Raw genomic sequence first — 21,611 nt, 5'->3', positions numbered from 1 at the left:
GTAATAAACAAATAAAGGATCTCTGGAAACTTACTCTAGTTACTGTTTAATAAAGCAGTAATAAGCAACCAGTCAATTATCAACTACTGCCTTGTTAAGGTTTAACAAGAGCATTAAAAGTGATCTGGAAAATGCTTATTTCACCCTCATTGCTGCTTAATAAAGTAGTAATAAGTAGCCAATTAATTACCAACCATTAGCTTATTAAAGCTTACTAAACACATTACAAGTGTACTGAAGAATGTTTAATTCACTGTTGTTATTACTTAATAAAGCAGTAATAAGCAACTAGTCAATTATCAACTACTGCCTTAGTAAGGTTTAATAATTAAAAAAAAATAATTGAAATTGCACTGGAGACTAGTTAGTTAACTCTTGTTATTGCTTAATAATGTAGTAATAAGCAGCCAGTTACTTAATGACTACTGGCCTGTTGAGGCCTAATAAGGAACATGAAATGTCCTCGTGTAAAACGCTTGATTCACTCTAGTAACTGTGTAATAATGTAGTAACGGGCAGTCAATTACTTAATACCAATTAGCCAAATGAGTTACCAGCTATTGGCTTCATAAGACTAAATAAGGGCACAATAATGAACACCTAGAATGTTCTTCTAAAGATTATAATGTACTGTTAAGATTTATTAAGCGCATTCTGCTAAAGCAAATGAAGCACACAGACACTCTTCAGACAGACAGACAGACAGAGCCTCATCTCCGTCCTCACTGTCCCAACACAGAGTCCATTCACCCGCCAGCACTGCCAAACATCAGCCTTGACTGCAGAGAACAGACGCTTCTGACAGGTAATGCTGCTCTGTGTATCACTGTAATGTGTTTATGTTCTCTCTGTAGTGCCTGTGATTCATTCTGTCATTGGAGTTTCCAATGGGGAATGGATATAGATCTGAAATTCAAATGTAAAACATAGTCTGTTGTACTGAACAACATCACAGTGCTGACTGTAACAACACTGACAGAATTACTACTGAGTACTGGATTGATAATGATTAATAAGATTATTAAAAGTACTTTTGAAAGTGTTTAACTCACAGTAGTTACCCAAGGTTAAAACATAGTCTGTTCTGTTGAAGAACATCAGCAAAGCTTTAACACCACTGAAACACTAATATCTGAGTTTTTCTAAAATATAGAGAATTTCAATAGAATATTACAAATATTTCATTTATGTTGTTATTTTATTTAATCTTTAAAATCATTTCAAATTAAGCGTTAAATTGTTTTCACATTTAAAAAAAAAAAAAATCTTCAGCTTGCTTTTCATGCACATGACTAAAAATTGCTAAAATTAAACTTCAAAATTAAGAGTTTTTGTTGTATAATTTAAGAATAGACCAAGGAATTTATCAACATCACACTTATCAACTTCCTGCACTTTATTATTATGTTTTAACTTAATTTTTAGGGCTTCAAACTTCATGACCACCCCAATGATAGAATTACCCAATAACTTCAATGGGAATGAAAGGGTAACTTCTGTGGATTATAAATGTTGGTCTTGCGATATAGTTGTAATGTTTAGAGCATTTGAATTTTTGGCTGATAGAATGTGGCCCAATTCCATTTCACCCCTCACCTTTACTACTTAGCCCTTAGCCCTCTGTTTTGCACATTCACTTCTAGGGTCATGGTGTCCTGATTTCTGTTGAGCTTGAGGGGTAGGGTGAAGTGTTAGGGCTACATGGCCCTCCAAATGGAAGTTTTTCAGAGACTCACTCATAACAGAGTGATATGAGAAAAAAAAGAAAAACCAGCAAGATGGCTGAACAAGAGACCAAAGAAACCCACAAGTGTGAGAATTGTCTCCATTAAAAAATATGAGAACCACTGTATTATCTTAGTTTAATGTCATTTCAATGTATTATTGTCATTTTCTTCATAACAAGCATAAAAAAATTGCTAGTAGTATGCTGATGTCTTGGTACCTATCTTGCTAAATTTCCCATTCCCGTTAAATGGTGCTGCAATTACATTTTGGCACATCAGGCATCAAAACTGTGGCACTATTTAAGGTGGAATGGGATCATTCGAATGAGAAACTTCAGCTTCATACCACCAAAGAATTAGTGGTGGGAGATAAAAAAATAACTGAAAGCATATGATGCCGTAAATGTAACTGAAGCCCAGCAGTGATGTTGCTGAACTTTACCCTCCTCTGCTATTACTGCAGATGGGCAGCATCGCCTACAGAGCAGTGCTAGTAGCTGTAATGTGAACATGAAGTAATGTTCTTTTTATTTGAGGGTCCCATTTCATGGAGAAGATTTCAACCACTCAGTTCCAAGGGGCAAGATGACACTCGAAAACAAGGGATAGGGTTAAAAATAAGAAATTGGATTGGGCTTATGAATAGGTGGAGTGTGAGGAGGTTCAGGTGTCTTCTGGAACTACTTTGTTGATACTGCATTCATTTTTCTTGTCGACATGGTCCATAGTTTTGAAAAGAAGGGAATTTTATGTCCACAGTTCTGTCACTTCTCCCTCTGTCCAGTTTCTATATGTTCTACTGGAGTGGAGATAGGAAAACCATCCAGAACAGCACTGTGATTGACTACAGCCTGGCATGTTCTTCCCCTGAAAGAGGAGAAACATCTAACAGGTGTGTACATCCATGTTGTTACCATGGTGCCCAGTGTTCTTCAGGTGCTGGACCACACAGTTTTCTTCTTAACGCTGCTGTTCTTATACTCCACAGCTTTGTCATTGCTCAACACAGCTGTGGTAATGTCATTTCTTGCATTGATTATATAAATATCACTCTTTTAAGGACTATCAGTACTCAGGAAGTTTTTAAGCTAGTTTTGCGAGACTAGGTACTATGTCGTAACTAGACACTAGAATATACATCTGTGGACAACTGGTTAAATTTTAGTGCTGGATTGTGTTGAAATCCACCACAAACAAGCTTACACCCCCTCTAAAACCCACCCCAAATTAGTCTAGTCTGTGCTGTAATGTCCAGAATACAATCATTAACACAAGCAGCAAAGCTAGCGAAATGTTATTGTTATTGGAACTGCACATGCAACACACATCTACATGCATCTACACATCTACATCAGGTTGTGGCACTGTGACCGCACTACTAGACTACTGAACTGTGCGCCAGGAGCGTCATGTTATGGGTTTCCATGGACGAGCAGCTGCATGCAAGCCTTACATCACCAAGCACAATGCCAAGCATCTGATGGATTGGTGTAAAGCAAGCCACCACTGGACATCTGGAGCAGTGGAAACACATTCGGTGGAGTGATGATTCACACTTCTCTATCTGTCAGTCTGATGGACGAGTCTGGGTTTGGCGAATGCCAGGAGAACGTTACCTGCCTGACTGCACTGTGCCAGCTGTAAAGTTTGGTGGAGGAGGGATGATGATATGGGGCTGTTTTTTCAGGGGTTGGTTTAGAACCCTTAGTTCCAGTGAAGGGAAATCTTAATGCTTCAGCACCAAGACATTTTGGACAATTCCGTGCTTCCAACTTCATGGGAACAGTTTGGGGAAGAACCTTTTCTGTTCCGGCATGACTGAACCCAGTGCACAAAGCAATGTCCATAAAGGCCTGGCTGGGTGAGTTTGGTGTGGAACAACTTGACTGGCCCTAACAGGCCCTTTCATCCAACATCAGTGTTTGACCTCACAAATGCTTTTCTGGATAAACGGGCGCAAATTCCCACAGACACTCCAAAATCTTGTAGAAAGCTTCCCAGAAGAGTGGAAGCTGTTAGAGTTACAAAGGGGGACCATAGGCATATTAATGCCTATGGATTTAGCATGGGATTCATAATAGCTCCTGTAGGTGTAATGTGTAGGTGTCACAATACTTTTGTCCAAATAGTGTATGTTTACCAAAGTTGTGCGAGAAAAAAACAATTCACAAGCTGAAGTATTAAAAGTGGTTAAAACAGTTTGTTGACATTATCTCCAAATAATTTTTCACAGCCTTGACACAACAAACACTCCTTTTTTCCAGATTGCACTCGATACACTAGAGATAATTTTGGGGTCACTGTTCTCTAAAGTATTTTCTTCTACCACTAAATACTGCAAATAAAGCATTTCTTCTATTTTTGACCAGATTCTATCAGATCTACTGGACGGAAGTTTGGCTGCTCAGTCTACAGACAAAACAGTCTTGCAAGTGCTACTACAAACTCACCCATGGCAACCACTGGTCTCCAGGTGCTGGGTCTGTTGCTGTCGCTTACGGGTTGGGCGGGCGGGGCCCTGGTGTGCGCCGCCCCCTGGTGGCGGGTGTCTGCATTCGTCGGGGATGAGCTGGTGGTGTCCGAGGTGCTGTGGGAGGGTCTTTGGATGACCTGCCTGTCACAGTGGGGGAAGGTCCAATACAAAGTCTACGATTCTGGCCTGGCTCTTTCAGGGTCTGCCCAACTGTGCCGCGGCCTGACCGTCCTGTCCCTCCTCCTTTGCCTGCTGGCCTTACCGTTGGCTGTGGCCGGCCTAAAGTGCACCCACTGCCTGGGCGACCAGCAGGAGCCCAAGGCCAGGCTGGTGCGAGCGGCTGCCGTACTCTTTGTCTTGGCTGCTGTGGTCTTCCTTCTTCCCATCACCTGGACTGCGTACGTGGTCATCAGAGACTTCTATGACCCCAACGTCGCGCCACCACTCAAACGTGAACTAGGCCCTGCGGATGGGTCATGGCAGTGTTGATGCTTGTGGGCGGGGCTGTGCTCTACATGGGCTCCACCTCTGTCAGTGCTCCACCTATTGTTTCCAGCTCTGGGAAGAATAATCCACAGCCTGTGACGACGGAGGACAAAACAGCCAAGGCTTACGTGTGAAGGAGGTTAGCATGAACTCCTGACATTGGACCATTAGGATTAAACTGATAGTTTAGCCAAAAAAGGCTCATTTACATAATTTCCCCTTTAATATAGTCGATCAGTCAAGACACGTTTGATGTCTGAGGTTTGCTTCTTTAGTTTTAGAACTGGAGCTAAAAGGTTAATGTAGCTAACAAGCAATGAAAGCTTGTAACCCACCAGTTAGCATCATGCAAACTGCAAACTTGCTTCAAACTGAGTAGAGTTAAGTACTTTCTAATAGACTTGCTTATGTAGTTTCAGACACTATGAAATATTGATAGCTATAAACATAGATTTAGGTATTTTAGCAGAGCTAAACACAGTACAAATCTTAAGCCACTTAATTTTCTGTACTTTTATCCATGTTTAAAGATAATATTTTGTCAGTCTACAGTTAGTCTACAGTTTTAAGCTTAAGGGGAAATTTGTGTATGTTTGATTTTTTAAAAACAGCTGTCACTTTAAAATGAAAAAAAAAAAGACCAAAAACAGTCTTTTAATGATTGTTAGGAGCATCAAATGTTTAGTTCTGGCTTTATTTATAGGGATCCAGGTCTAGGTTAATTAAACCTTTGGTTGTTTCAATATGTGATGTTTGGATTTAAAACACTTACCAATGAAAATGTGTTTCTATCTATTTACTTAAACTATTTATGTAAACTTCCACTGTACAGTTCAAATAATGTGTAATTAGTATTATTAGTGGGGAACCATGACTATTACAGCCCTCAGTTCAGGCCATAAACATCAGAACTTGGTCCAAAAACAGTTAGTTTCTGCTTGCACACCTATGGGATTTCTAATAGTAAATTAGCAATAGGCAAAAGCTGGTGTGCAAGAATGTTTTTTGGAACTTTCTAGATTAAAATGGATATTTAAAGCTTTTAAAAGACATTTAACAGACTGAAACTTGGTCTTCACAGTTAGTGATGTACCTAGAACTTTCAAAAGGCCTAGAACAGTGGTCACCAACCCTGGTGCAGGAGATCGAACTTCCTGTCGAGTCTAGTGCCAACCACAGCCTGTCACACCTACTCCAGCTAATTGACTCCGTCAGAAGTCCTTCATTGGCTGGATCAGAAGTATTAATGTTAAGTAAAGTGGGCACAACATGCAAGTTGGGACTCAACTCTATAGGAAAGTAGATCTCCATGAGGAGGGTCGGTGACCACCTGTTGTATACTGAAGAGTGAATGGTTGATTCCACCATCAGTTCCTAGTTAATCTAACATGTAAGGCCTCCAGCCCAGCTCGTATCTCCATTTTTGTCATTTCTCAGTTTTTGACATAATTTGAAAGAACATGTTGCCCTTGACATTGTGTGCAATTTCACAATGAATGGACCCAAGGAAATGGCCCAAAATTACTTGGACAAATATTCCATTGACTTACATTAAAAGTAAAGTATGTTTTCTCCTTCTCCTGTAAAGTTACCATTTTGGAGATACAAGATTTTGTTCAGACAGCAGCAATACAGACATATATATATATATATATATATATATATATATATATATATATATATATATATATATATATTCGCCTAACATGCGACTAATTTGCAAGTACAAATAAATAGTTGCCTTAAATCAGAATTATTTTGTACAAACTGTTAGCAGACATACAGACCTAAAAAAGACAGATATAGATAGATGTCTGAAGTGTTTCCTTCAGCTTCACTTTGGTTTAATAGCCACACAAATTCCACTAAACAGTGCCCTCTAGTGGATGTCAAAAGACACTGCTAGATAAACTTTCAGATAAAGGCTGTGGTCATAATAATGATAATTATTATTTTGTTCTTCAATTGCCCAATGTCTTCCCCTCTCTCTCTCTCTCTCTCTCTCTCTCTCTCTCTCTCTCTCTCTCTATCTCTCTCTCTCTCTCTCTCTCTCTCTCTCTCTCTCTCTCTCTGACCACAGCTGTTGCCTGTAAGAATGAAAGTTTATCTGACAGTGTCCTTTGACATCCACTAGAGGGCACTGTTTAGTGAAATTTGTGTGGCTATTAAACCAATGTGAAGCTGAAATAAACACTTCAGAAATTTCCCTTGCAGTCCTGGTTGTGATTTCAAGAAAATCAGTTTCCTGTTTTAAGGTGTCTGTTCTGAGATTAGGGACTAGTTTTAGCCAACTTTTAAGTAACAGTATAATCATACGCTACTGGTATTAATTTCCTCTTAAATGAGTGGTTTTCTTGTTCCTTCACCTTAATTTTTTCAGTTCGCTAAAATTTAGAATTAAATAAAAGTAAATTAAAAAGAATATTTCATTTACATCTGTGCTGTTGCAAGTTTGATCTCAAGTCATTTGATTTATAAACCAGCATTTTCTATTTACTTCAAACCTCTTCACACTAATCACAGCTTATTTCTAGCCTGGAAATTGTATTTGCCCAGTAAAATAATTTTGTTGCATGCTCAAATACAGTGTTGATTTCTTGTATTTTAGCTCACCTTTTTAGCAGGACATCACTCGGCCATTTCACTCATTCAGCTGTATTTTTAACACCATATTTAATAAATGTAATGGATCATAGTTCATACATAAATGCAAAACTAGTGTTCTACTTTTATTACATTGAATATTTTTCATTACAGGACAGTAAACTGAACAATAAACACAGTAACAATCATTAAAATCGATGGAAATGTATGTATGTGAAAAGAAGTAACACTTTATTTTTGTGACTTTACATTCAGTTTCTCTGAATTAACAACAGCAAAGCTAAAATACAGAATGTGTGGTTTATTTATGTTTTTTTCAAAAATGCTATTAATCAATGTGATATGATTAGGTAACAAGGTAACCTAATCACATCCCATTGATTAATACCATTCTGTAATTACACTGTACCTTTATGACAACTACACAGGAACTTTCCTGTAGTGAGGTGTTAAAGTTACACTTTAAGTGGACAGTTCCTGTGTAATTGATATGTAGGTACTGTGTAATAATGGAGTGGTAATATAGACATTGCTTTGGAGGTCATGCAATACATTTAATTAATGTTATAAAGCTACGTGTTAATATAAGGGGGCAACTGGTTACAGTGTCACAGCACTAGCAACATAAATGCTAGCTAAATGTTAGGAAAGCCTGCAGATACAGTGTAAGTAATGTCTTCATGTAAGTTATTACATACTTCCTTTTACTGCTGGGGAAAAAAAACAACAACAACAAAAAAAACTTCGGAAAAAGCTGTTGTTGCAGTCTGATTACAAGTGTAATTACATTTGTGTTATTACCCTTATGTATTTACATGAGAGAGAATAGGCTATTACAGCTATTAAGATACACTTGTGTAATTGCATGAGGCAAAATATAAGTTGATGCACAAGTGTAATTACAAAAAGTGCACTTCTGTAATCCATCTGTAACAGTGACTAAATCAGTAGTAGTTACATTGCTTTTGCATACATTGTTCATATGTAACTACACAGTTATTAGAGGCACTTAAAATAAAGTGGGACCAAGGTGTTTTTTTTTACAGCATATGCAATGGAAAGAATGGGAAGAAAATTGACTCAAAGACTATACATTAAATGTAGTGTAGAATGTTTTTTTTTATTTTTTTTATTCAACATATTGTCTTTAACTTGTTAAACAACAACAAAAAGAAGTTTTGGTGTATGTTTTATTAAAAAGTGTTACTTTTTAATTACTGCATCCACTGCTTGCTGAGCTCCTGCCACAACTGTCCCTGGAGTCTGCAAAATGCCTGTTACCCCAGCTGTGACTGCTCTGTTCACCTGGGCAACTCCATCTTCTGCAACTCCTTTAGCGGTGGCTACTGAGGTGTCCGCCACAGCTTTCACAGCCCCAGCAGTGCCCTCAACAACTCCTACTGCAGCATCACTGATCCCCTTGAAGAAATTCATGTTTGCTGTGGAGACACATATTTGGCACAACATTGATACTGAAACCTACTCGTGTTTGTAGATGAGAGCTATACGTCCCCTGCATCCAGTATTGCATACTAGCATCCTAAATTCCCTTTGTCTGGTATCCAAAGTGTTGCATTACCCAGTGGGCTTTAGGAACATGGAATAACTGTAAAAACAAGTGGGCAATTCTATTTTTTCTTTTGTTTTTCACTGCATTGCAGGGGTTAAAATGGGGTTGGATCCCATCAGTATATCGCTGTTGTCGGAAGTAAACCTGGCATTTTTGGCATTTTTCAGTTTTTGACATAATTTGGAAATACTTGCTCCCCTTTATATTGTGCGTAAATTTCACGATGAATGGACTAAAAGAAATGGACCAAGATGACTTGGAAAAAACGTTGGTTCCATTGACTTACATTAAAAGTAAAGTAGGTTTTTTCCTTCTTCTGTAAAGTTACCATTTTGGTTTTCTTCGGACAACAACGAAATGCAAAGAACAAGCAGAACTGGAAATCAATTTAATGCAGAATTAATGTTTTCAATTCTTACTGATGTTTCATGCTGTTTCAACTCACTGCATGCATTATGTTTGTTAGAGTGAGTTTGACTCCAGGCTGTTTATGATTTTGTGTGATATTGAGGTCACTGTAACATGCAACTTTATAATCTTCAAAACACTTCTCTATGCTTTAGGGCCCTAACCTAACATAATCATCATGCTTGTAGAAGTGTGAGAAACACTGATGGTTCACGCAACAGAGTGGAGGGAAAAAACATAATTCCCAATTTGTGGAAGTTTAAATTGCTCAAGTTAAATTAACCTCAAGGATAAAAATTTGAAGAGGGTTAACATATAAAAGGTAACAGATAAGAGGTCTGACCACCCTGTTGTAGGTGAGACAGAAAGACAGAGAATATTAAAAGAGAAAATACATTGTAAACTAGAATTAAGTATAATGTTCTTTCTTACCGTTGCTGGCTTTGATTGCCCAAAGTCTAATTCAACTTGTGTGTCCAAGCAGTTATTTTGTCCACGCTCGAGATCTATAAACCAAACAAAAAAGAACACATTACATTTACATGATTCTAAAATAAGTCACCAAACTTTCAGTATTCATCTGTATTTTAGTGAAAGATTCAAACTTGGTCTAATAGCTTATTCAAAAGAAATACTTACTTGTAGCAGTTGATGTATGAGAAGTCAAAACTGGTGGGCTCTCAGAGCACTAGTGCATCTCATGAGCAAGAAGTGGGTAACATTTATATACAGGGAGGGTGTAGAAGAGACAGAGTTTAAGCAAAAGTGAAACTGTTTTCATTCAGATTAAGCCCCCCCACCCAAAAAGATCTTATCACCACATCCTGTTACAGTTCACTCAGATAACGGTGTTTATAGTAAAGGTTTAATATAGCCTGTTGTTTAGATAGTGGTTTGAGATCGGTTTAGTCAAGTGACTGCATTCACTGTAATAAGGCTCATTTATTGAGAGGAATGAAGAGCCAAAAGGGGAACCCATCCTCCGGTTGACATTGGATAGCAAAAACGAATGTAACAAAAGCGGTAAAACCTTACTTGAAGGGTGTCTACATAACACGTTCATAGCATCTTACGTAAACACTTAATTACATGTTCATGATTGTTTAAATCCACATTTTTAAGACATGTATGTTTTACATTATATTAATATGGACTACTATGTAATTTTACTAAGATACATTGTTTTCAAAATAAAAGTCCACGTTTTTATTTAAAAAAATAAATAAATAAATAAAATAAATAAATAAATAAATAAAAAACAAACAAAACTACAATATTTTAAATAGAACACCTCATTTCTGGACAGCCAAAATAAAAATGACCTCACTTTACCCCATTTGGCCATTCAGTGCTTTGACATGTCACTTTGGTATGTTTTGTCTATACTTTCAGCTTCTTTTCAATTATTTGTTTCTCAAGCATTTGTTGATGGAATTTTACAGGCCCATGATATTCATCCATTCCCTGTAGATGCTGGATAGCCACATGGATGTAAATAGACTACTTCCCATTGCAATTTTGAGATTCCACATAACACGCATTTCAGTCAGGTTAACATGGCTTAAAATCACTTTTCAGTTAAAGGCAAAACAGAATTTATGAATCACTGGGATAACAGTGCAGAAGAAGCTGAAATTAGAGGTCATTTTCTATGTTGGCTGTCCAGAAATGAGGCATTTTACTGTAAATAATCTAGTTTTTTCAAATTTAGAAATGAGGACTTTCATTCTGAAAAATATCTCCTGGTAAAACATTATAGTAGTCCATAACAATATAATATAAAACATGTAGTCTTTATAAATGTGGATTTAAACATTCATTAACATGTTCTGAAGTGTTTATGTATGTGTTATGAATGTGTTATATAGACACCCTTCAAGGAAAGTGTTACTGCAAAAGCAATAAGAAGAAAAAAGTAAAAAAAAAAATGACTAATAGATCTAAAATGGTGAACTACTACTGAGGAATAGGAAAGAAAGGTCCCTGTCATTGGACAGATGTGTGGACATCATCTAGTAAAAATCAATGACTACTGTTAGAGGCCTATAATTCCAACACGTTAGTACAGGTATAGGGTGAGGCAAGTGACCAATGCCTAGGATTAAATAGTTCTATTTGGAGTTCGTGCAGATTTCAGGAGGGTGAGTGGGGACATACAGCTAAGACGCTTTCCTGTTCCAGCTTGACTGAGCCCCAGTGCACAAAGCGAGCTCTATAAAGACATGGCTTAATGAGTTTGCTGTGGAGGAACTACAATGGCCTGCACAGAGCCCTGACCTCAACCCCGCTGGTCAAATTTGGGATGAACTGGAATGGCGATTGTTAGCCAGGTCTTGGCATCCAACATCAGTGCCTGACCTCACAAATGATCTTTTGTCTGAATGGGCACAAATTCCCACAGACACTTTTAACTTGGTCTAATATAGTTTATTCACAAGAAAATAGCTGACTTGTAAGTTGTCAGAGCACTTAATGCATCTCATTAGAAAGCAGAGACAAGCTGTTATCTGCATGGGAGACTTTAAAAGAGTAAGAGGCTATTCATTTATTTTTGGGGGGGGGGAACCAGCTGCTGATCTGATGACCTATTTTAAAGCAAATATTAAACTTTCATCTGTCAGACTGAAAGTCTAAAAATACACAGTTGAGGATTAACATGGCCTGTTGATTGGATAGTGTATTATTCAATTGTTGACTGATATTTTTATCACTTAATAAATCCCTATATTAATCTTTATACATGCTTACTAGTGTGTATGGGTGTGCAACACACTGTGTTTACTATTTATTTATGGTTCCTTTATGTTTTACACTGAACCTTTCCAACTGACCATAAATAGAAGAACCAGCTTTTTCAATACACTATATGGCCAATGTGGACACATATCCTAATTATGGATATCAGGGCTGCATTCAGCAAGACAAAACGTAGCAAAATGTTTATTTAAATGGAAATGGTGGTGCATTGAACACTCTGTGGCCAACATAAGTGTTGCAAGTATGGTAACTGAGAAGGCCATTCTTGGAATTTGTTTCAAAAAATGTTCAGAGCTTAATTTAAAAAAATGAACAATACTTACAACAAATATATCTTCTAACATCATTAATTGTTGTGTACATTAAGCTGCAGTGGCCACGTTTGTAAAGGACTTGATTAGAATCCATTGTGTGCACTGTCTTTCTAATACAGCAGGGTTTATATACACAATGCTGCTGATTGGGTGACACCTCTGACACATTCATCAATGAGGGAAAACTTCTCTCAGTGCCTGTTGGACACCGTTTCGCACCATTTTGATGACTTGTCATTGAAACCTAGAAACCATAGCGAATGGTGCGCAACAATTTGAGACTGAAAGAGTTTCAACCACACCTACTGCTAGCAGGTGTATGAAATCAAGCACAGTCATGCAACCTTCATAGGCAAACACTGGCAGTAGAATGGATCGCTCTGAAGAGCTCAGTGTATTTAAATGTCATACGATGCTACTTTTGGCAAACGCACCATAAAACTATTGATAGTCAACTGCTGTTTCACCAGAGAGTTAATAGTTGAAGAATCCATAGATAATCTGTAAGGCACTCTCAGTAAGTATCTCAAGCAGTTTTTGGTTTGGTTCATGGGTTTCAATAGCTTCACTTCATTTGGTGATCTGCAACACAAATGGCCTCATATACAGCCATGCACTCCTTCGAAATAAAAGGGAAATAGCTTTGAAAACAGTGGTTGGTATAGTGTAGTGGGTAAAGCCTCTGCCTTCTATGCTGTACACTGGGGTTCAGTCACCCCCCTGGACAAACACCCTACACTATACCAGTAAGAGTCCTTGGGCAAGACTCCTAACACTACCTTTGCCTACCTGTGTAAAATGAATCAATCAAAATCTGTGAATCAAATTGTAAGTTGCTCTGGATAAGAGCAAAATAAGAGCAAAATGCTGTAAATGAAATGTTGTTTTTAAGGAATTTAACAGGAACATTTTTAATAAAAAACATAAGCACATATGTGGCTACATAAGCTGCACTTTAATTATCCATTTGTAACAGTGAACACATCACTGCTAGTTACACTGTTAATGCATGTTTTGTTAATGTGTAATAACACAGTTATTAGAGACACTAATGTAATTTGGGAACAAAAAGTTTGTTGGGTTTTTCCCTTTTGGTTTGAAATCTGACTTGTGGAATTTATACATGTAGCTGCAAAATGTAACTATATATTATGAAATATGTTGCTACTCAACAGTTAAAAATAAGGTAATAGTAGTTACATTGTTCTTTACACTATATAAATGATAAGAATCAATGTTTTTTTTTTATATACTCATTAAAGTGAAACACATGACTTGAGCCTTTTTTATTCCAACAGAAAGTTTGTTTATTTGATATAATGTGTGACAAAATATTCAATAATGGAAAGAGTCAGTTTGTAAGTAGTAATTGGCTTCAGGAGATTTAATAAGGACAATCATGGACACCTAAACACATACAAGTTGGAAAATGCTTACTTCAGTCCAATTACTGCTTAATATAGTTGCAATGAGTAGCTAATTAATTAGCAATTGCTAGCTTGATAAAGCTTAATAAGAACTAAAGTGCTAAAAATGTTTCATTTACCTTGTTTACTGCTTAATAATGCAGTAATATGCTGCCTGATTACCAACTAGTGGCTTGATATGGCTATAATGCCATAAGAATGCCATCTAGAATGCTGTAGAAAAAAATATAATGTGTAATAAACAAATGATGGTGCTATGGAAATTTACCCTAGTTGTTGTATAATAAGCAACCAGTTAATGATCAACTACTGCCTTGTTAAGGTTTAACAAGAGCATTAAAAGTGATCTGGAAAATGCTTATTTCACCCTCATTGCTGCTTAATAATGTAGTAATAAGCAGCCAACTAATTACCAACTACTAGCTTATTAAAGCTTACTAAACACATTACAAGTGCACTAAAGAATGTTTAATTCACTGTTGTTATTACTTAATAAAGCAGTAATAAGCAACAAGTCAATTATCAACTACTGCCTTGTTAAGGTGTAATAATTAAAAAAAAAAGTGCTCTGGAGACTATTTAATTAACTCTTGTCATTGCTTAATAAAGTAGTAATAAGCAGCCAATTAATTATCAATTACTGCCTTGTTAAGGTTTGAAAATAAAAAAAAAGACAGTGTTCTGTTGACTGGTTATTTAACTCTTGTTATTGCTTAATAATGTAGTAATAAGCAGCCAGTTACTTAACGACTACTGGCCTGTTAAGGCCTAACAAAAGCATTAAATGTCCTTGTGTAAAATGCTTGATTCACTCTAGTACCTGTGTAATAATGTAGTAATGGGCAGTCAGTTACTTAATAGCAATTAGCCAAATGAGTTACCAGCTATTGGCTTCATAAGACTTAATAAGGGCACAATAATGAACACCTAGAATGTTCTTCTAAAGATTATAATGTACTGTTAAGATTTAATATGCGCATTCCAATGGCATTGTGATGTATAATGTCCCCTGACCGAACTTTACTTGAACCCTGCTAAATAATCTGTCATGGCTGATGTCATAGCGCTGTTGTTGGAACAAAACCTCCAAATCTCCAAAATGGTAACTTTACAGGAGAACGAAAAAACTTACATTACTTTTAATGTAAGTCAGTGGAACCAGAGTTTTTTCCAAGTCATTTTGGGCCGTTTCTTTTAGTCCATTCATCATGAGATTTATACTCAATGTAAAGGCCAATGGGTATTTTCAAAATATGGCAAAAACTGAAAAACAATAAGATGAAGACACAAGGTTTTGTTCCGGCAGCAGCGATACGCTCGCATGAGTTGTCATGACAGCTTATGTTCAGTAATATAACAGTGTTGTGCTACATTACTGTTAATCTTCATGCTAAATCTAAAACTGTTCTCTACTTAGTTGTCATTAAATCAAAGATTATGGAATCTTGACAGTTGCTGGTGATGGTGGCATAACACTCTTATATTACTGAACAAAATGTAATAAAGTGAGTGAAGTGTTACAGATTCTTGGATGAAATTTCTATAGTGTAATTCTTTTTTGTGTGTACGTGGTATGCATGTATGTGTGTGTGTGTGTGTGTTTGTGTGTGCATGTGTCTGTGTGTGTGTGTTATGCATGTCTGTGTGTGTTTGTACACATGTGTGTGAGATGTTATCACTCAGCGCAGTGCTGCTTCACTCCTACGTGTATGAACAATGAGGCTGTTTCTGCTAAAGCAAATGAAGCACACAGACACTCTTCAGACAGACAGACAGACAGAGCCTCATCTCCGTCCTCACTGTCCCAACACAGAGTCCATTCACCCGCCAGCACTGCCAAACATCAGCCGTGACTGCAGAGAACAGACACTTCTGACAGGTAATGCTGCTCTGTGTATCACTGTAACGTGTTTATGTTCTCTCTGTAGTGCCTGTGATTCATTCTGTCATTGGAGTTTCCAATGGGGAATGGATATAGATCTGAAATTCAAATGTAAAACATAGTCTGTTGTACTGAACAACATCACAGTGCTGACTGTAACAACACTGACAGAATTACTACTGAGTACTGGATTGATAATGATTAATAAGATTATTAAAAGTACCTTTGAAAATGTTTAACTTACAGTAGTTACCCAAGTGTAATACGAATGCTCTTCTGGATGAATGGACAAAAATTCCCACAGAGACTCTCCAAAATCTTGTAGAAAGCTTCCCAGAAGAGTGGAAGCTGTTACAGCTGCAAATATTAATGCCTATGGATTTAGAATGGGATTCCTAAAATCTCCTGCAGGTGTGATGTGTAGGTGTCCCAATACTTTTGTCCATGTAGTGTATGTTTACCAAAGTTGTGCAAGAAGAAACATTTCACAAGCGGACGTATTTATAGAAACCAGTTTGTTGACATTATCCATATCATTGTTCACTGAATTGGCCAGACATTAGCTTGCTAGCATTGCGTCATTGCTTTCTAATAGTGCTGTTAATCTCATTGCTATTGTTTTTGTAGCTGTGACACTGTGGATAAATATCTTCTGTCTACAGACTTGGTGTGATCTTCTCTAAAGACGTGGAAACATCTCACAGCTGCATCTACAAATATGTTTTAAGGTTTTCTGTCAAAATGAGATTAGCATGCTAGCATTGTGTTATTGTTCCATAACAGCTGTTACTCTCCAAATATTTTTTCACAACCTTGACACAACAAACACTCCTTTTGTCCAGATTGTACTAGATACACTAGAGATAATTACACCCTTCACTGGAACTAAGGGTTCTAGGCCAACCCCTGAAAAATTAACCCCATAGCATCATCCCTCCTCCACCAAACCGGCACAATGCAGTTAGGCAGGTAACATTCTCCTGGCAGTCGTATTTGCTGGTCATGATCTTTGGGCCCTCAGACAGCACCGCATTAAAAACGGACATGATTCTGTAGTGGAAATCACTGCATGGGCTCAGAAACATTTCTGAAAACCACTGTCTTTGAACACAGTTCATAAGTGCGTCCACAAGTGCAAGTTAAAACTTTAAAATGCAAAGAAGAAACCAAATATAAACAGGATCCAGAAATGCTGCCACCTTCTCTGGGCCTGAGCTCATTTAAAATGAACTGAGGGGAAGTAGAAAAGTGTCCCATGGTCTGCTGAATTAACACTTGAATTTCTTTTTGGAAATCATGGACACTGTGTCCTCTGAGCAAAAGACTCAGCTTGTTATCAGGGTACAGTTCAAAAGTCAGCATCTGTGATGGTATGGGGTGAATTAGTGCGCATGGCATGGGTGACAGGCACATCTGTGAAGGCACCATTAATGCTTAGTGATATATACATATTTTGGCAACACGTGCTGCCATCCAGACAACGTCTTTTTTAGGGAAGGCTTTGCTTATTTTAGCAAGACAATTTCAAACCACATTCTGCATGTATTACAGCAGCATTGCTCTGTTTTAAAAGAGTCCGGGCACTAAACTGACCTGCCTGCAGTCCAGATCTATCACCCACTGATAACATTTAACGAATTATTAAATAAAACATATGACAAAGGAGACCCCAAACTGTTGAGCAGCTGAAATTCTGTATCAAATAACTATGGGAAAACATTTCACCTTCAAAACTACAGCAGTGTCTCCTCAGTTCCCAAACGCTTACAGAGTGCTGTTAAAAGAGGGGGTAATGAAACACAGTGGTAAACATGCCTCCATCCCAACTTTTTTGGAATGTGCTGTTGGCATAAAATTCAAAATGGGCATATATTTTTTCAAAAAAACAGTTTCAACATTTGTTATGTTGTCTTCATAATATTTTCCTTTAAAATTATAGTTTATATGATTTGCATTTCATTGCATTCTATTTTTATTTACATTCTGGAAATGGGGTTGTATTTTCTTCTACCACTCTCATACTGCAAATAAAGCATTTCTTCTATTTTTATCTAGATTCCATCAGATACTGGAGAGAAGTTTGGCCTCTCTGTCTACAGACAAAAACAACTTGCTACTACAAACCCACCCATGGCAACCACTGGTCTCCAGGTGCTGGGTCTGTTGCTGTCACTTATGGGTTGGGCAGGCGGGGCCCTGGTGTGCGCCGCCCCCTGGTGGCGGGTGTCTGCATTCGTCGGGGATGAGCTGGTGGTGTCCGAGGTGCTGTGGGAAGGTCTTTGGATGACCTGCCTGTCACAGTGGGGCAAGGTCCAGTGTAAAGTCTACGACTCTGGCCTGGCTCTTTCAGGCTCTGCCCAACTGTGCCGCGGCCTGACCGTCCTGTCCCTCCTCCTTTGCCTGCTGGCCTTACCGTTGGCTGTGGCCGGCCTAAAGTGCACCCACTGCCTGGGCGACCAGCAGGAGCCCAAGGCCAGGCTGGTGCGAGCGGCTGCCGTACTCTTTGTCTTTGCTGCTGTGGTCTTCCTTCTTCCCATCACCTGGACTGCATACGTGGTCATCAGAGACTTCTATGACCCTAATGTCGCGGCACCACTCAAACGTGAACTAGGCCCTGCAATCTATCTCGGATGGGTCATGGCAGTGTTGATGCTTGTGGGCGGGGCTGTGCTCTACATGGGCTCCACCTCTGTCAGTGCTCCACCCGTTGTTTCCAGCTCTGGGAAGAATAATCCACAGCCTGTGACGACGGAGGACAAAACAGCCAAGGCTTATGTGTGAAGGAGTTTAGCGTGAACTCCTGACATTGGACCATTAGGATTAAACTGATAGTTTAGCCAAAAAAGGCTCATTTACATAATTTCCCCTTTAATATAATCGATCAGTCAAGACACGTTTGATGTCTGAGGTTTGCTTCTTTAGTTTTAGAGCCGGAGCTACAAGGCTAATGTAGCTAACAAGCAATGAAAGCTTATAACCCACGAATTAGCGTCATGCAAACTCCATACTTGCTTCAAACTGAGTAGAGTTAAGTACTTTCTAATAGACTTGCTTATGTGGTTTCGGAAACTATGACACACTGTTATCTCTAAACCTGGATTAAGGTACATTAGCAGAGCTAAACACAGTACAAATCTTAAGTCACTTAATCTTCTGTACTTTTATCCATGTTTAAAGATAACAGTTTGTCAAAGTTTTCAGGGTAAAGGGAAATTTGTGTAAGTTTGATTTTTTAAAACAACTATCACTTTAAAATGGAAAAAAAGACCAAAAACAGTCTTTTAATGATTGTTAGGAGCCTCAAATGTTTAGTTATGACTTTATTTACAGGGATCCAGGTCTAGGTTAATTAAACCTTTGGTTGTTTCAATATGTGAGATTTGGATTTAAAACCACTTACCAATGAAAATGTGTTTCAGTCTATTTGCTCAAACTACTTATCTATGTAAAATTCTACCGTATAGTACAAACAATGTGTATTTAGTGTTATTAGTGGGGAACCATGACTATTACAGCCCTCATTTCAGGCCATAAACATCAAAACTTTGTCAAAAAACAGTTAGTTTCTGCTTGCACACCTATGGGATTTCTAATAGTATATTAGCAATAGGCAAAAGCTGAGGGTTTCCCCATAGATTGGTATATAGTGTCTGGATCTGCTGATTGTTACATATGGTTGTATGCAAAAGTATGGCCACCCCTGATCTCTGATCAAATGACATGTTGTTGTTGATTTTGTAAGTGAAAATAAGTCTAATATAAGCCTTATTTAAACTTTTTCAGTTTTTGACAGAATTTGAAAATGCCTCTTGGCCTTTACATTGTGTGCAAATTTCACAATGAATGCAGCAAAGGAAACAGCCCAAAATACTTGGACAAACATTCTGGTTCCATCGACTTACTTTAAAAGTAAAGTAGGTTTTTTCCTTCTCCTGTAAAGTTACAATTTTGGAGATACAAGGTTTTGTTCAGACAGCAGTGATGAGCCTTAAGTTGTTGTGTGCATTTATGCATTTTCCTCTACTATATATATGGTGTTTTTCTGTATGTAATAAACATGTATCTTCATAGACTCAGCACTTATTTATTTCATGTTGTGGACTGTTTTAAATATGCGGTCATTGTCAAATGTTTATTTATGAGACATACGACACATTTTCAGCATTCTGTGCATTTACAAACTGCCAGAAAAAAACCTTGGTCACTTTGTGGGTTGAGCACACATGGCACGTGTGTGTGTTTATGTATATAAGAGTGTGTGTGGGGGGTGCAGCAGTCTGGACACAATACACAATACACACCACACAGTGCAGGGACAATACAGTGAGTGTGCAGTGGGCTTTATAAAGCAGTGATGTCAGAATTATGGAAAAGAATGTAAATTATGGCTCATACACTCTGACCCTCTTCATAACATGCCCACGAACACGGTCACCATGGATATGCAGGGTGAGGGCAGGTTTAACAGTGACCTTCATTTAGACCGATTACAAAACTCTGCCAGCTGTTGTTTGTTTTTACCAACTTTATTTTTGACAGAAAGCAAAATGCAATAGAACTTACAGTGTGGTTAATTCAACATTGCAGTACTGCATTTGTCCACATGGTGGCAGCAGGAACTGCATATAAAATTCAGAAGACGCGTGTAGGATCACTGGTGGTTTTGGACAGTAAATAAAATGTGTATGTTTGTGTTGTAGTCATGGTGACCCCTGGTTCCTATCACCACCACTGTAAAGAAATCTAAACCATTTCACACCAAACCGCTCTGAACCACTCTGTTTACAACTCAACCACCTTTAATCTCTCAAAGTATCAGCTTGTAATTTTTTTGGATAATTTTATAGCATATTTTTTAGTATCTACTATGTATTTTTTAGTAACTGGTATAAATTACATTTACATTTACAGCATTTAGCAGACGCTCTTATCAGAGTGACTTACAAAAAGTGCTTTGTCTATCCAGAGTATCTTTGCTAGTTACCAATAGGTTAGAGAGAAAGCCAGTCCTGAGCTCAGATACTGCTAGAATCAGAAAGTCATTGACACCTAGAGAAAAATATCTACTAAAAATATTCAGAAAATACTGTGAATTATTGAGTTACTACTATAAACTATACCATAATTGCTGTAGATTATACAATATCAACTTTAAACTATGAACACACAGATATAAATTATTCAGTAAGCACTAAAAATTATTCAGCATGTATTATTCAGTAACTATTATAAATTATTCAGTAACTAGTATAAATTATTCAGTATAAATTATTCAGTAGCTACTATAAATTAATCAATAACTACTAAAATTATTCAGTATAAATTATTCAGTAACTACTATAAATTATTCAGTATAAAATATTCAATAACTACTAAAATTATTCAATATAAATTATTCAGTATAAATTATTCAATAACTACTAAAATTATTCAGTATAAATTATTCAGTAACTACTATAAATTATGCAGTATAAATTATTCAATAACTACTAAATTTATTTCATATAAATTATTCAATATAACTTATTCAGTAACTACTATAAATTATTCTGTAACTACTATAAATTATTCAGTAACTACTATAAATTATTGAGTACAATTTACTGAGTAGCTATAATGAATTATGCTGTTGTTATATGAAGCTTGCGTACATGTTCTAGTTCTGAGAGTGAGGATTTGAAGTGTGGGCCCCCATATAGACCCTTACTGTACATTCACAGAAGTGTTCCTGTTAATTTAGTTATGCTGATGTAATTTTGTCCTTTATTATAGAAAAAGTCACAGTGCTGAGTTCATTCTGAGCACTGAGCCGGTGTTTCACTGTCAACACTGCGGATCCTAATGTGTACTGCAGCTTTAATGTGTACTGCAGCTACCTCTATAGGTCTCTCTCTCTCTCTCTCTCTCTATCTATCTCTCTCTCTCTCTCTCTCAGACTCACACATTCCTCAGTGTGTAGTAAA

At 37.4% G+C, this 21,611-nt stretch overlaps 1 protein-coding gene, 1 long non-coding RNA gene and 1 pseudogene across 3 annotated transcripts; 2 read left to right on the top strand and 1 right to left on the bottom strand.

Annotated features, from left to right (window-relative positions):
- The first annotated feature begins 740 nt into the window (after positions 1-740).
- LOC118803206 (claudin-6) lies at positions 741-18,612 on the top strand. 2 transcript variants are annotated; one of them, XM_036563738.1, is made up of 2 exons: positions 741-805; positions 17,704-18,612. In XM_036563738.1, exon 2 carries the CDS (start codon positions 17,779-17,781, stop codon positions 18,427-18,429), a length of 651 nt encoding a protein of 216 aa, XP_036419631.1. In that variant the 5' UTR covers positions 741-805; positions 17,704-17,778; the 3' UTR covers positions 18,430-18,612. The 2 variants fall into 2 exon arrangements, with proteins under 2 accessions (XP_036419631.1, XP_036419630.1); XM_036563737.1 differs by lacking the exon at positions 741-805 and adding an exon at positions 15,416-15,645.
- On the top strand, positions 4,180-4,820 carry LOC118803204 (annotated as a pseudogene).
- LOC118803207 lies at positions 8,463-10,049 on the bottom strand. The gene is made up of 3 exons (XR_005006835.1): positions 9,908-10,049; positions 9,701-9,774; positions 8,463-8,729 (listed from the first exon to the last, which is right to left on the bottom strand). It is a non-coding gene; the product is annotated as an uncharacterized LOC118803207 (long non-coding RNA).
- Positions 18,613-21,611: the final 2,999 nt, after the last annotated feature.

The sequence above is a fragment of the Colossoma macropomum genome, unplaced genomic scaffold, assembly GCF_904425465.1.
Source record: "Colossoma macropomum unplaced genomic scaffold, Colossoma_macropomum, whole genome shotgun sequence".
Classification (NCBI taxonomy): Eukaryota; Metazoa; Chordata; class Actinopteri; order Characiformes; family Serrasalmidae; genus Colossoma; species Colossoma macropomum.
Note: the sequence above shows the minus strand (reverse complement) of the source record. Positions and strands in the feature narration are given on the sequence as shown.